Here is a 16,544-nt window from a genome sequence, read left to right as displayed (position 1 = left end):
AAACTGAACCTACAAAAGAAGCTGCATACAGAAAAATCGAAGCTCAGAAGTCATCTGGAAAAAGTGCAATTAATTACAATAAGAAGAAAGATTTCTTGCATGAGAGAACAGATGTATCCCTGTCAGAACATGCGCACTGCATGTCGCCAATACTAGCACCAGCTTGAAAGGAAAAAGGCTCTCATTGAGAAGGAAAAGAAATGATTGCACATTAAGCCAAAAAAAAGTCAGTGGGAGCAAACAAAAAAAACATTAAAGAAATCTTTGCCAAAGCTGCAAAAAGAGCCCAACTGGCATATCAACAGGTTGTGTCATTGGAGAAAAGGACAAGTGATTGTATGGGATTATTTGTATATAGTTGATCTATTTGGGCGTTTATTTTACAGATTTGTTATGAAAAGAGAGAAGTATGATATAAGAGCGTTATGTAAGCTGTGCGAGTCGGCAACTAACAGTTTATACCACGATAAACTTAGAAAAAATGATGTTAAACTCTTAGAACTGAAATTTCAATTATTCGTTATGTTATTTTGGTTGTATCATTAAAAAAAACAGAAATCTTAATTGAGCATAGTAATACATGTTTGGGGTTTTTCTTTTATGTAGCTATTTATAGCACTTCGGCTTGTCCTGCTTGATCATAATAAGGTCATCATAATACCAGTCCTTCACCCACTGGAAGCCAAATTTATTCAATTTTTTTTAAAATATAATTGTTAGAATATTGTTTTCCTTTAATGCTTACTTCGTGTCTGCCATAACTGGCAGTGTTTATCTTATGCTGTACACGTGACTCTATTTATAGAAGTAGGTATTCTTAGAAAAGTAGTTCTCCTTACAGTTCGTTCAGAAATATACGCAATTCATTTTGATCACGTGGTAACATTCTGACCAATGGAAATGTTACTTTCCCTTACCAGCTACTGGCATTGCAATTATAATATATTTGCTGTCAAAATTGACAAATTATTGTGACTTAATTACGATGTAAACACTGACATACACATGAAATAACTTCAGCATCGATAGTATTGGATAACCAATTCATGTGGCTAATTATATTGTGAAATTATTGAAGTAAAGTTTATTAGTTTTTCAAATGATTATTTGGTTTATTTTATGATCCTAAGTTGCACCATGAGCAGCTTTTTATGAGTGTAACGTGTTTTTGGCAGGACAAAACTTTGCCTATAAGCACAATTTCTGTTGACTTTTACTTTTTTGTTAAAATTTTTTAAACTATATAATTTTTGTCTTGCAGTGAAAAGTTCTTGTAGACTGGATGGATGATGTTTACAAATGAAAATTTTAATTTGTTTTTACTGTATAGTAAATGCTCTCTGTCTCTCCAGTTGTAGTTACATGATGATTCAATCTGTAGCAGGTTTGTTTGTCTGAAATCTCTAGTATGTAACAGTCAACTAAAAACTGGATGGCGATTGTGATTCTTACACTTTAATTCCTTGTGCCTAGACGTTATAAAGACTAGTTGTTACTTTGTGTCTCTGCAGGGTAACTATGATGCATATATGCAGACTAGGATGGAACTGGAAGAGAATCAGATGAAGAGGTACCGCTGGGAGCAGGATCAGATTGCACACATGAAGGTTAAGACCCACATAGGTCTCTTCTTATATTACACATACACGGCTGACTTCTTTGTTACATGATATTCTTTACCTAGCTTATACATCTTGAATTTAGCATAAATTTCCTTGTATCTGGATGGACCAGTAGATGGAGAAATTTACTAGTCCTGCTTAATGTCCACTGAAACTTGACTAGCTATTGGAATTCTACAATTTTGAAAACTGCAAGTTTGACAGAAATTTATTAGCCTTGGGTATCTGGACTACGGCTAATTTCAAGACCTAGCCTATGCAGAGATGCCAGCCATTACATTTCTGGGGAATCATTCCTGTTTTGAACACCAGATTATGCCATTGTGATCACTTCTGTAATTTTTCATTTATCCAGTGAGATAAAATTATGTATATTGAACTTTTGCTTCAATACAGGTTTATCAAGATCTCTTGTCATCTAATTTCTGCCATTTTGATGGTGGCTGCACACCTTGTAAATACTTCCATATGTTTACAGTTGTCACTGTGCATTGCATTAAATGTTTCTAAACAGCGATATAAATATTTAAAGACATTGTTTTTATCATTCTGGTTTATTAGTTAAGTTGATAAATGCAGTCTTTTCCATTTGGCCAATATTATCCTGAGACCTTTTGTTATCATCAGTAATGAAATCGGTGCTTGGGGGCATTATTGATGCCTTGTTACTTGTACCCTATAAGAAGTTTTACTTTTGAATCATTTTAATTTAGTGCATATAAAATTGTGTGGTTTTATTAGAAAATGCTAATTCATATGCACTTAACTCTTTCATCACTAAGTAACTTTGGAGTTGTAAAGCAAAATGACTTGTGGAATTTGAAATAACATAACTTTGCTAATTTTAAAGATATCTGGCTGTCATAATCAAGGTTTAAAATCAAATTTTATGACTAATTGACTAAAATGTGCATATCTATTACAACTGTTAAAATACAAGTGCAAACAGGTAACACAACAGGTAAAATACAAGTAATTATCTATTTACTTCTTAGAAAACTTAGAAAGTTCCCAAAACTTGTTCAGTTGACCCTAGATGTACTCATGAATAATTCCAGTAGCAACACAAGTCTTTCTTTCAGGTATATGACTAGTAGAAATTAAAATTCCATAAAATGCCTTGATTTCATCCAAGGTGAGATCGGTCCACACACCTGTATCACCTCTGGCATGTTTGATCATCGCATTCAAATTCGTTAGACGGACAATGTTTCCAAAAACTTCTTCTGAATAGAATATTTGAAAATATTCCAAAGCTCTCCTGGAGCCATCTAACACTCGGGTGGGTCCAACTCTCTCAGAAAACTGAAACAAATCTCTTTGGTTTTTCAACTTCCTCCAAACAAAATTACATGGAGCGTACACTTCCTCCGGTTCAAAACCTTCAAAGTCCTCTTCATCTTCATCACTGTCACCCACAAGCGCATTCCATTGCCTCTCCAGACGCCTTTTCTCATTTTCATCCAACTTTACTAGGTTGAAATTGGTAAAATCCTCTGATAATTTCAAAATCTAACACTTCACTCACTTTCTTCGAACTCCGCCATTTTGTATACAAATTTCACCATCCGGAAAACTCATTACAAGTGCCTACTTTGTTTGATATTTCTAGTTGTATACAAGCTAAACTCATGAAATAATCCAAATATAATATCTACATTACAAGTAGAAGTTATTAGAGGTATCCCAAAATTTATATAGTTTGGTACTATAACGTTAGAGAAGAGCACTGCCCCAGACCGGTAAAGTTGTCCATAGTGTTTACGGACTAACTTTACCATGACTGGAAAACTGGTCCATAGTGAAGAAAGGGTTAATTTTATGGATATATCATTTAAAAACATTAAAATAAATGCATATCCTTATGTATTTTTTCATTTATCTGGGGGTTGACCAAGATTTATATTTGCCTAGGTGCCATATCCCTCAACAAATGTTGTACTAAAGTATAATTAGCAGATTGTAGGATTTCAGGTAGATCACATGTGCTGATAAACCCACATATTGACCTTGGACATGTTTTGAAAGCCTTGATTCATTGGCTGAAGCACAGGTAAATTCTGCACTGATTGATTCTACCAAAAATAGACACTGCTTTCACCGCAAGACACTACTCTGATAACGACTATAGGCATGAAAATGAGCTATAAAGTGCTGTGCTGTGAATATTCAAAATGCATTTTATGAAAACTTTAATCAAAATTTAACTATGGAAGAACCGGAAAAGGGGCTTTTGTATTTGTTTACCATATATACACACTTATAAGTTGTATCAATTGCAAACTGCACAGATCCAACACTGCCATTGCATAGTGTTCTGGCAGATCTTGGTATATGCTTTTTTTAGAACTAAATCAGTAGAACTATCAAAATTGACCCTGATCTGGCACATTATATGATGGCATGCCCAGGTCTCTTGTTTGTTGTTGGACATGACTTCTTAGTAATTATACACAGTATTGATATACTGTTTTCATTATTCTCTTGTTCTAATCTGACTAAAAATATTTTCACATCAGAAAGTCAGAGGTGATTACTTGTGCAACATATTTGTAAGATTGTAATGACGAAGTAAATGAATTGAGATTAATTTATAAAGAAAAATAGCTTGCACAAATTCATAGTTTATCATTAAATGAACTACAGAATCGGTGCAGCTTGAAAGCAAATATTTTGAAAGGATGGTGTTGAGAATTATTAGAGAAAACAGTAGATGATGTATGTGAATTATTTGAGAAAACAGTAGATGATGTGTGTGAATTATTAGAGAAAACAGTAGATGATGTGTGTGAATTATTAGAGAAAACAGTAGATGATGTGTGTGAATTATTAGAGAAAACAGTAGATGATGTGTGTGAAAAAGAAACTTAATGAGAATATGATTTTAATTTCAGCCCAGTGAGAGAATATAACAGAATTCACCTTTTGGTTATATTAGGTTATATTTAGTATCCAATTGCTTCTTTGTTATTATTTATTTACTGCTCTGGTGGCCTAAATGGTTAGTGTTCCAATGTGGGAGCTTGAGTCATACCAAAGACTTCTAAAGAAAATGGTACTAACAGCTGCCTCACTTGGTGCTCAGCAATAAATGTTTAGTGTTTGGTCTGGTCGGCCTGGTGTCGGGATAATGTGACAGGGTTGGACATGATGCCACCTGTCTGCAGCATGATGCCTTGGTACTAGACATCACTATAAACTGCCATGCTGCAGACATTGTAGTGATATGAATGAAAAATTGTAAAAGATGAATTAAAAATTCATCACACACTCTTTGTTACTTTTTATCTGTCACGTCTGACCTATTTCCCCTTTGTTTACCTTCTCTGACATTATGAAAAAATTCAAGGTGTCACACTGACCATCTGGAAAAAAAATCCTAATGGCAGCCCTGCCTGATGATACCTAACCAGAATTGTTTTAAACTGAACACACGAGATATCTCCTGTGTTTATTTAAATACCCAATTTAAGTATAGTTCTAGTCCATGAATGAATCTACAAGATAAATATATATCGGGGCCTAAAGTGGCTGAGTGGTCTAAATCGCTCACCATTACAGATCACTGCCATCTCACCTCTGTCTACATGGGTTCAAGTCTCGTATTTGGCTAATGTTGTTATGAGAGAAAGCTTGCCAGTAGCTTCTTGTGGGTCAGTGGTTCTTTCTGGGATTTTCCTGGGTTCTTCCTCCATCATTTATACTGGCTGCCACGTATAGCCTATCTTGTGCTGAAAAATGGCATTAAACTCTACAACAACAACAACAAGATAAATATGTTTAATAAAGTTTCATCATAATCATTGTGAAAATGTTCTTTTTTTGCAGACAAGGTCATTTAGAATGAACAGGTTTATTACGAGCGGGATGTCCCTCCCTTCTGCAGATGACATGAGCACATTTCATGGTTTCTCTTTGACCCCCATAGGGAGAGTCCCTCCCCACTCTGAGAAATGCATGAAAACTTGCTTTTGTTCTTTCAGCTTTGCTATATATGTAATATTTAGGTTCCTGGTGGGACTCTAAATTCAAAAATTCTAAGTGAAACCCTGACGTTATTACCTCATACATATCCATTGTCCCATCATGCATTGCAGAGGAGAAATGATGATTTAATAGCGAGGCATAGAGTGTGTGTGGGATGGTAGCCCACTCACATCTGTGTTGACAACTGGTATCACTTTTCTGATCTCCACACTGCATGCTGCAATTTGTATCATCACCCCCACTCCGTCCATCCTGCAAAGTTATGTATCATCTCCCCCACTTCATCCATCCCTCCAGGTTAGCAATCGTAATAAAATACCAGATATTAAAATATGCAGAGATGTGTCAACCTTTATCTTTATTGCTTGTCCATGATAGTGTTAAAGGGCATTGTTTATATATTGTCTACAGAGTGAATACAGGTTTTTCATTTTGTGTGAGTTAATGAGTAATTTGGCGTTTAAGTTAGTTTTATAATGAGTATTGATTAGGAAGTACTCAAACATGGGGTATCTTGTTAGGTCCCACATAATTTTCTAAAAGTTGTTTCTTTTTTACCAAGTTCATATTAGCTTTATGTATAGCGTTTCTTGGAATTTGTGACTGATATTGGAATGACATTTTGTATGTAATACATATCTATCAATACAATAGATGATTCTACAATGCAGTAAATGTGCAATGTAAAATGATCTATCATATTGAAGTTTAGAATTGTAGTACTGTATATCTTCGCTTACAAGTCCAACTGTAAACATGTTTTTCTGCCTTCATATAATGTGCTGTGGATCAGATTTATGTTGTTTGTTCTACTGATTGCATAGACTCAGATCTGCTGGTGCAATATTCATTGGTAGACCTGGGTCTTTGAAGTTTGCAGTTGGATCTGACTTGTACATTGGTATATGCGCTAGTATTGAATTAATGCATGCTGAGCTAGCTTGACAATTATGATGTAATGCATTAGAATACTTTATCATTACTATCTTACCAATTCCTTCTTCAGAACTACATTGCACGATTTGGTCATGGTAGTGCCAAGCTTGCTCGTCAGGCCCAGAGCAAAGAGAAAACATTGAAGAAGATGGTGGATGGAGGATTGACAGAAAGAGTTACACTAGACAAAGTAAAACATGTTTTTGTACTCAAAGTATATTGTATTATTTTTCTACTTCAGTTCATAATATATCCACAGGAGACATGATGACAAAAAGGCCGAGGTTGAGTGCTGCAGCTCTCTAAGGATAGTAGCTCAGTACTATGGTCAAAACCTTGAAGCGATATATTTTTTCTGATCTCCACTTAAAAATTATTGTTATCAAGCCATTTGAAACTAATTCATACTCCAGTTTCCAGTAATTCAGTGAAGAAACATGATTTACAAAAGTATCACAGAGAAGTCTACTAGATATATTGTATATAAGTAGGATTTCAAATGCAAACTATCACCACTCCGGTGGACTAGTGGTTAGAGCATCCACCTAGGATGCAGTCTGTCATGGGTTCAATCCCTGGCTGAGTCATACCAAAGACTTACAAAAATGGTACTAACAGCTGCCTCGCTTGGCGCTCAGCATTAAGAGTTAGTGTTAGGACTGGTTGGCCTGGTGTCAGGGTAATGTGACGGGGGGAGACATCATGGTACATGTCTGCGGCATGATGCCCCAGTGCTAGACATCACCATAAGCTGTCACACTGCAGACATCTTAGCGATATGACTGAAAAATTGTTAAAGCTACATTAAAAATCCAAATGACACACACACACACACTTGACTGCTCGATCATGTGTTTATTGATTATATAGGCCTTGATTGCTATATCAAGTAAGTGATTATTGATTTGTAGACCTTGATTAATAGATCAAGTGCTTATTTATTTTGTAGACCTTTACTACTAGATAAAATACTCATTGATTAATTGACCGCTACGGTGGCCTAGTGGTTAGAGTGTCCGCCTTGGATGCGGAAGGTCAGGGGTTCGATCCCTGGCCGAGTCATACAAAAGACTTACAAAAATGGTACTAACAGCTGCCTCGCTTGGCATTCAGCATCAAGAAGTTAGTGGTCGGACTGGTGTCAGGATAATGTGACTGGGTGGGACATCATGCTACATGTTTGCAGCATGATGCCCCAGTGCTGGACATCACTATAAACTGCCACATTGCAGACATCATAGTGATGTCTGAAAAATTGTTAAAGCTACGTTAAAAATCAAAATCACATCACATCACACATTGATTCATTAAGCCTTGATTGATAGACCATTTGCTTGCTTAACTGTCATCCTGCATTTGAGCCATGATACACTTTCATTATCTTGTTTTGGAAAGTGCACTGGAAGAAATTGTAAATGGTTGAATCTCTGGCCATGTTTCTGCTATTATATGCAGTTCAAACTTGTGTAGCAAAGTTGCATTGTTTTAATACTTGAATTCTAGCTGCTGTGCAAAATTGAACAGTGGTACATTTTATTTTCAAAAATAAATTGTAAATTTTACTTTAAAAATTAAAATTGGTAATTACAAATGTTTGTTGAAAAATAAGCTGTTTTATGAAAACTGTCCCACCTACCCAATTAATTGTTAAATGCTATGAAAGTCATAACTTTTTTCATGTTGGTCAAATATCTGGTACCTTTTGTTTCATTTGCATGAGTAGTCATCAGTATTTTTATCAGGAAGTAGTTGTATTTTATAAAATATAGATACATGGTATATGTTATATATTAAACATAATATTTGCAATTGTTCTTTTTCAGACACTGTCGTTTAGTTTCCCAAGCTGTGGGAAGCTGCCTCCTCCAGTCATTATGGTTCAGCACGTCAGTTTCAGATACAGTAATGATAAGGTGACTGCTCATTTTGATATTTAGATACCTGGCAGTTATGTCAAGTGAGTTTATGGTATGCCTCTGTCCATCATATGTTGTCCTGTTGTAAATCCATCAACAGTTGCTGTTTTCAACTTATCAAAGGGGCCCCTGGTAGGCGGAGTCATCTAAAGCACTCGCCTGTTCAGATCAATTATATCTTACCTGTTTGGATGAGTTCTAGTCTTGGGTTCTTCCAATTCGGGTATGTGAGAAAGTTTGACAGTAGTTTCCTGTGGGCTCATGGCTGCCAGGTAGAGCCAATCATGTGCTGAAAAATAGCTTTGAAGCCATAACAACAGCACCTTCTCAGCACTGGACAGATATAAACCTAATTTGACAGCATCCTTTAATGAAGGGCAAATTATGCTAATGTGCCATAAAATTTGCCTGCCATAACTAAAAGTTGAAAAACCTTCTCAAGACTTAAAAAACAGCTTTACAGACTGACAAAATTTGACAGAAAACATCCAGGCAAGTAAACTTTTTTAGATTTGTGAAAATTATATGTATTCACCATCAATTATAATTGATGTTATTAATAGAAGAAAAACCATGGTGGGACCCCGAGTGGCCGAGTGTCTAAAGTGCTCACTGCTACGGATCACTGCCATCTGACCTCAGTCTGCATGGGTTTGAGTCTCAGGTTCAGCCTGTGTGGGTATGTGATAAAGCTTACCAGTAGCTTCTCCTCGGTCGGTGGTTCTTTCCGAGGTTTTCCTGTGTTTTTCCTCCACCATTGATACTAGCTGCCATGCATAGCCTATCTAGTGCTGAAAAATGGCATTAAACCCAACAACAACAACAACAAAAACTATGTTGGAGTCCATTAAACTTCAGCAAAATCCTGTGCATTTTTGATTTTAATGTTTTATCTTGCAAACAAATCCTCTGTTTTCATCTTCATAAACGTTTGCTTTTCCTTTTTGTAATGATTTTAATTTGTGTCACAATCTTAAAGCTGTTCCATTAAAAGATACATGGGACCCGGGGATGGCAATTTTAAAAATATATATGCCGGGGTAGTTTGGTTTCAAAATTGCTTCTGTCCCTGGTTGTTTATTCAATAAAATTGCTTCAGTAGGTGTTTGAAAGAACTGGCTCTGGAGGTCTGTCTAACAGTGCAAGCTGAACATAATCAAAAACTTTAATTCTATTTGGTTATGCACGCTGTTATTTCCTTTTAAATTTCGTGGATTGGACATGTGCTATAAAACTTTCTCCTTGATCAGCTATAATAATTGGGGGAAAGCCTACCATGTGATGCTGCATTTGTAGTTTACTAATCGTAAACCGCGTGAAAATCTATGCCCTTATTTTCTTAACCATATGGAAACCTAGCAGATAAATCTTGTTACAAAATAAAAGGATAAATTCTGCAGCCACATTAATTTTTGACTCGTGAGACTTTGTTTTCATCATTCGGATCCGATAAAGTGCACGCTGCAAAAAGAACCAAATGTAACCAGATTGTGATAATGATAGCAGTGAGATGTTTTTGACAGTGGAAGAAATCGGTATTTGGTTGAGAAAGCACAGCCTAGAGAAATAATTGACCAACTTACCAGCAATAGAGGTAAGTTCTATTTTCTTTTTCTTCAGCAAGCTAATCAGAAAGTGGTAAAAGACTAATGAAATTCTGTTCATTCAGTTATTACGAACATTGTCCTAGCCACTCGCTTCTGTCAGTCAAAAAGCATTATAACAACACATAGTCTTCATCCAGTTAGTTCAAGATGACCGACATGCTGAGAATCGGGGGGGGGGGGGGCAGATTTCGCATTAGTTTCCTTGTGTTAATTGAAGTTGTGTTTAGCAGTTTTCTTTTTCTTTTCTTCTTTTTCCAACATAAATGAACGCTTGTGTGCAGTGGAATATCATTTGCAGATTTTAAATGCAACATGCAATCATTCCAAGTCCAGTTCCGTTAGATAATTCCAATGTTTTGGAATATGGCTTCACAAAATTTGACTGTTTAATGGTTATCAGAGGAAAATGTTAGATTGAGGTTCTTGAGTTGGAATGGAAACAGTGCAGAGCATAATAATACTGGCATTACAATTGTATGTGTGTATGAAGTATCTTATGTGACACTTTAACATAATAACATTGGCATTACAATTGTATGTGTGTATGAAGTATCTTATGTGACACTTTAACATAATAACATTGGCATTACAATTGTATGTGTGTATGAAGTATCTTATGTGATACTTTAACATAATAACATTGGCATTACAATTGTATGTGTGTATGAAATATCTCATGTGACACTTTAACATAATAACATTGGCATTACAATTGTATGTGTGTATAAAGTATCTTTTGTGACACTTTAACATAATAACATTGGCATTACAATTGTATGTATGTATGAAATATCTCATGTGACACTTTAACATAACATCAGCATTACAATTGTATGTGTGTATGAAGTATCTTATGTGACACTTTAAGATAATAACATTGGCATTACAATTGTATGTATGTATGAAATATCTCATGTGACACTTTAACATAACATTGGCATTACAATTGTATGTGTGTATAAAGTATCTTATGTGACACTTGAACATAATAACATTAGCATTACAATTGTATGTTTGTATGAAATATCTCATGTGACACTTTAACATAATAACATTGGCATTACAATTGTATGTGTGTATGAAGTATCTTATGTGACGCTTTAAGATAATAACATTGGCATTACAATTGTATGTATGTATGAAATATCTCATGTGACACTTTAACATAACATTGGCATTACAATTGTATGTGTGTATAAAGTATCTTATGTGAGACTTGAACATAATAACATTGGCATTACAATTGTATGTATGTATGAAGTATCTCATGTGACACTTTAAAGGAACTGGTTTCAAGGATTCAGTTGCATTAATTTTGTTTAATTACTGCAGCAGTTTAAATGAAATTGTGGAGCTGTTATAATTAATGGCAATATATGGAATGTTATAGAACAAAATCAAGAAATTATCTTGAAACCAAGGAGTCAGTGAGTAATAAGTCATTATTCACCCTATTTTCCAGTTATTTCTGCATAGAAATGACACTGTCCATACCTAATTAAAATGAAACTTTTGGCAATTAAGTCAAAATGTGTTGGTTTTTTTTCATTGATACTTCAGATTCTTAATAGGTAACAGTTCTTATTTTCACTGGTGGTGATCATAACCATGCAAGTATTTATTAAAACTGATCAGTTGCGGCTTGTATACAAGTACAGTGGAACCCCGCTATAACTCGATAATTGGGGTCCACAAAATTGGATCGCATTAATATCAGGGTCACATTAATGCGGGGTTTTAAAGTATTTTACTTTTTTCAGAGAACAACTCACTGTATTCATGCCTAATGTAATAAAAAGATGTTGACAGAGTTTCCTTCAACAGCAGGTAGTTTTAAAGCCATACAGCTTGTACATTTACATGTTATGTCACATGCAGATAAATTACAATGAAGAGTATGTTATTTGACATGTATTTTAGTATTTCATTTACTTTTGCTGAAGTGTGGGGTCACATTTTGATATCACAACATGAAATATAGTTACAACACTGGTAACCATTATAGAGCACTGACTGATTATGTTCATAATTTAAGTATGTGTGTCTTAGGAATTATCTCATATAGTTCAAATTTTTAATAGTGCTTATCGGTTCTTTTCTTATTTTTACAGGTATCCACTTCTGTGAGCCCAAGGCATTAAGATTTATGAAATGGATTTACTGAAAAATCGACCAGTTTTAAAAAGATCTTATTTTGAATTTAGAAATGATGAATCCCTTCAAATTGTCAAGATGTAAAATGTTGAAAGAAAAAATTGTACGGTTTCAATTATTATTTCTGTTAACTTTATTAAGAAGTTAAAAATTTGGAGAGTACATTTTCAGAGTTGAAAGTTAGCCCTTTATAAATGCCATTTATTGATGTTTATGGAATTTCAGACTGAGCATTTGTCATTGTTGTCCATGTTAATATCATACATGTAGTTGAAGTCCCAACATGTCAATTATCCTGAGCATTCAGTTTTTAAAATCATATTTGCTGTCATGAGCCAAGCCTGTTGCTACGATCTAGGTATGCATCAGTGTAACTCATGATTGTACCTAATTTAGTTCCGTCTGATAAGTAAACATTACTTTGACTTAAATATATGTTTCTCTTCATTGTATCAGCAATTCTAAAATCTAACTCTGCATCATCTATAATTGTACAGTGTCATTTATGATCACATGATCCACCTTGCGCAAATTGATCAATTATTTTTCTACCAGGATCTTTTGGGATTTTATTCTCAAGATCAGTTATATCAGGATTTTCGTCATCTGAATTGACATTGGAGATAAACTGGATTTACAGGTTCTAACAATATAAAAAAAATCCAGGGTGTGCTTGAGGTGTGAATGTATATAAAATGTATCCTTGCTGGGCCTGGCTGGATTTTAAAAGTTTAAAAATATAGCTTCTCCTTCTGTGTTAACCGTGGAACACCCAAAAGACCATATATCGTCAATGATATGAAATTTACCTTTGATGACATTAATTGTAATTACAAACAATATCACAACAAATTGTGGCAGTTATTCACCAAGTATCTTTTTGATGCGACGTTCACAGAAACAAAGGAGGAAATCATCAAACAAATAGAACTTTTGAACCAGGTTACAGCTGACCTCCATACATCCACCATATATCATGGGAGATAAAAACTAATTCACCACTGTCGGGTTTAGCTTCTAATGCTCTCCACAGGATTATTTTTATAATTTGGAGTATTTCCCCAATACGAGGGTTTATCCGAAACACAGATCGTTTCGGTTGAAGTATTGATGTAGGTGCTGGTGGATGTACTTCATGCCATACAAGAACGGTTCAGATCAACAACTGATATCTGTCTACGGCATAATCTATAAAGTTTATTTCTAATGTGGCTGATAATGTTGGTTTGTGAACAGTGATAACTATTTTGGATTCTTTTCCTGTAATAGATTTGATTCTGCGCTGGAACTCATCGTTGATCTGTTCGATTTGATAAATACTCATGGGTATACTTATAACTTGCCAGTCTAGGGTTCATCTTGTTGTTTTTTTTTTTAATGCAAATACCAGTGAATTGTTTGCTTGTAATCCACCAGATGAAGTTGATCTTATATTTGGTCAGCTGTGATATCCTCGCAGTTGTGCTGGTGCAATTTCTTAAGCTGGAATTGTGGTTTTCAACAAAGTTGTATTAGCGATAATCTGTTTTAGTAATTTGTTCAGTGTTGACATTTGTTATATCCTGATTCTAAATCCAGTTTTATAAACCGGGGGTCTAATATCGTTTTTCATAGATTCTGACACAGTCATTACCTCATGGTAAATCTTAATCATTTATGTGAATTCCTAATCTGATATTAATCCATTGCTGAGACCTGATGATATCAATGAAGATAACTTTTGGAGTATGCTAGCATCGCTGTCTGCAACTTTATTGTATCCTTGTGTAATTTATCAGCCGCTCATATGGATATTTTTTGGGCTATAGCAACATCGGTTATAATGGCAATTCCAATTCCCATTGCTGCTAGCAATGCTGGTGATATTACGTATGATGCCAATAATGCGCTGATGACTGTTACTGTTCCAGCGATGACTGCATATGCAGAGTATACAATTATATCAATAAAAATGACAAATCTGCTGTATTTTTTTGTTTTACTGTATACTCATCGATATTTTTTAGTTGGGTATGCCACGAACACACTTACTCATATCTGAAATGTTGAAAGTCAATTGGGTTTTGATTCATTATATTTTAAGCAGGTGGTAGTTCAGCGAATAATTCATGACAACAATAGCAGAACACTAGAAGGGTTCCACTACAAATGTTACCTCATCGTTTTGATCTAGTACTATTAACGATAGTGAATATCCAGTTAGTGGATAACACTGTTTGTTGCTATTTTCAACATATTTCTTTGTTGCAGCATTATCGTTTGATTCTGGTTCTGTAAGACCAGTAATCTTACTATTAGTCATGTTGAGAGAACCTGTCATTGTATCAGCTGCGGTTAGTAAGCGATCATTGGTTTTGGTTTTGATCGTGTTGTTGTTGCCGTCTACGTATATTTTTGTTGCCACATCATCATCTGATTTTGGATCTCTCACATTAATAATTGTATTTTTACTCGTGTTAAAATCGCCATACATGATATTTCTAATTCTTCTGATACATCCAGTAATCTCTCCCGTGAGTGTTAAGACTGATTCCTCCGAGTTTTTAATTTTACCATTTTTAATAAATACAGCTAAGTTTTCTTCGGTCGCACTAAAACCCGCAAAATATCTTTCATCGGGATATTTCTCATCTTTAGTCATCATTATTTATCCTGATAAACAACGATTTCATTTTGGTCTACATTTGCGAGACTTCAAAAGATCAGCGAGTTCTTTTTTGACCTCTTGAGGAGTTGCATATTTGGATAAGTTGCCTTGCTGAGTTTTACTGAGGCGAGAAGATCTTCTGTAAATATTTACCATTATATAATAACTAAGACCTGTTTAAAATGTTGGACAATGTGATATACATGTGCATGAGTTTATGAGGTGGTATTAGGGACTTTGATCCAGCGGGCAATAACTTTTGCCCATTATCTCCCCTTTGCACAGCCATGTGTGACTAGTTGTTAGCTGACAATCCAAGCCATTTTTGTATTCCAATTGACTCATCCAGCATTCCTTTTGGATTTATTGTGTGGATTAATCATTCTGCTGCAGGTTGTATACATTCGTTGTTTTATTCACAGTTTCTGCCAATTTGAGTGATTTTGTCATCTTTAGGACTTTGTCATTTTAAGACCACATCCAGTGCTTAAAAAAATCCAAAAGCCCTATATCCCGAGTTCCTCTTATTGAAAGCACAGACTTTAAAATTTTTTTATAAAATTTGGCAGAGAAAATTTTGATCGCACTGATGATATGTGAAAATGTATTTTCAGGATGTTCACATACCTGTCATAACATGGCGCCAAATCAGATCACCACTGTCCTACATGAAGTGGAGACATAAGTTTTTTAATTAAATTGTAACACAGCATCTTGTGCTAGAGACACGATTTCATGCTCCAAAATAACTAGTTCTACAAGGTAGGACATGTCACATGATATATTTGTTTTGGTGCTACGTCTTACTGCCTCAGCAATTGCTTTTTATAGTGTGTTCCCAAGTTGACTGACAAGAGAATGAGAGGTAACATTTTCGGAAATATCTCGCATGTCGGTCCATATCAACACTCTTCCACAAATTTAAATCTAATTGATTATACTTAACTTTGCTGTCTTATCCTCATGGAATCAAAATCTAACAGCAGTAAATGGACACATTTTCATGTTCTGTTCAACTGGTTGGAATGCGTTGGAAGCTGGGAATGCCGAAATTGGATTAGGTTGAAGATTTATTTCTTAACGGAAAAAATATACTAAATCGAAGAAAGTGTTTAGAGCTAATTTCATTCAAGATACTCATCATCCTTTTAACCAATTTTGGCATTTTAGGCTTCCATCGCATTCCAGCCAACTGAAATGTAGGTCAGCATAAATTGAAAACATGTCCATTTGTTTGTGGGAGAATTTGAATTTATTCAAGAAAAGACATAATAAGTAAAGTCTGCCTAAATCAACATGACGTTAATTTGTAGAAAAGCTTCAGTATGTGCTGCCAGGCATATGAGATATTCTTTAAAATTTGGATGCTCTTTCTGATGTCAGTCATTATCAGAAAACACTACACAAGGCCATTATTTGGGCTGTAAGACGTAGCACCAAAACTTAAATAATGTGATACATCTTGCCTTGTAGGACTACCAAACCCCATTAAACAGTCATGTTTCAGGAAAACACAATTTTCAGTAAACCCTTCGATAATGGTAAAAGAAAAAAATAGACACATTCTGGCATCATGGCAGACATGTTTCAGGCCATATAAAGACCTTTCAGATCTTTTTGTCCATTTTTTTGTGTTGGTTTCATTGACCAAAATCCCTCACTTTGTTTCCAGATG

General features: G+C 34.9%; 1 protein-coding gene across 1 annotated transcript in view; it reads left to right on the top strand.

The window, feature by feature from the left end:
- LOC149776270 (ATP-binding cassette sub-family F member 2-like) overlaps positions 1–16,544 on the top strand; it is a 55,318-nt gene that overhangs the window by 15,649 nt on the left and 23,125 nt on the right. Inside the window, exons 7-9 of the mRNA XM_089942705.1 lie at positions 1,512–1,607; positions 6,616–6,735; positions 8,369–8,458. Of these exons, the coding sequence (XP_089798831.1) occupies positions 1,512–1,607; positions 6,616–6,735; positions 8,369–8,458 (306 nt within the window). The remainder of the gene's footprint in view (positions 1–1,511; positions 1,608–6,615; positions 6,736–8,368; positions 8,459–16,544) is intronic.

This window comes from Sinohyriopsis cumingii, chromosome 18 (assembly GCF_028554795.1).
Source record: "Sinohyriopsis cumingii isolate HCF-2022 chromosome 18, ASM2855479v2, whole genome shotgun sequence".
In the NCBI taxonomy this organism is placed as follows: domain Eukaryota; kingdom Metazoa; phylum Mollusca; class Bivalvia; order Unionida; family Unionidae; genus Sinohyriopsis; species Sinohyriopsis cumingii.
Note: the sequence above shows the minus strand (reverse complement) of the source record. Positions and strands in the feature narration are given on the sequence as shown.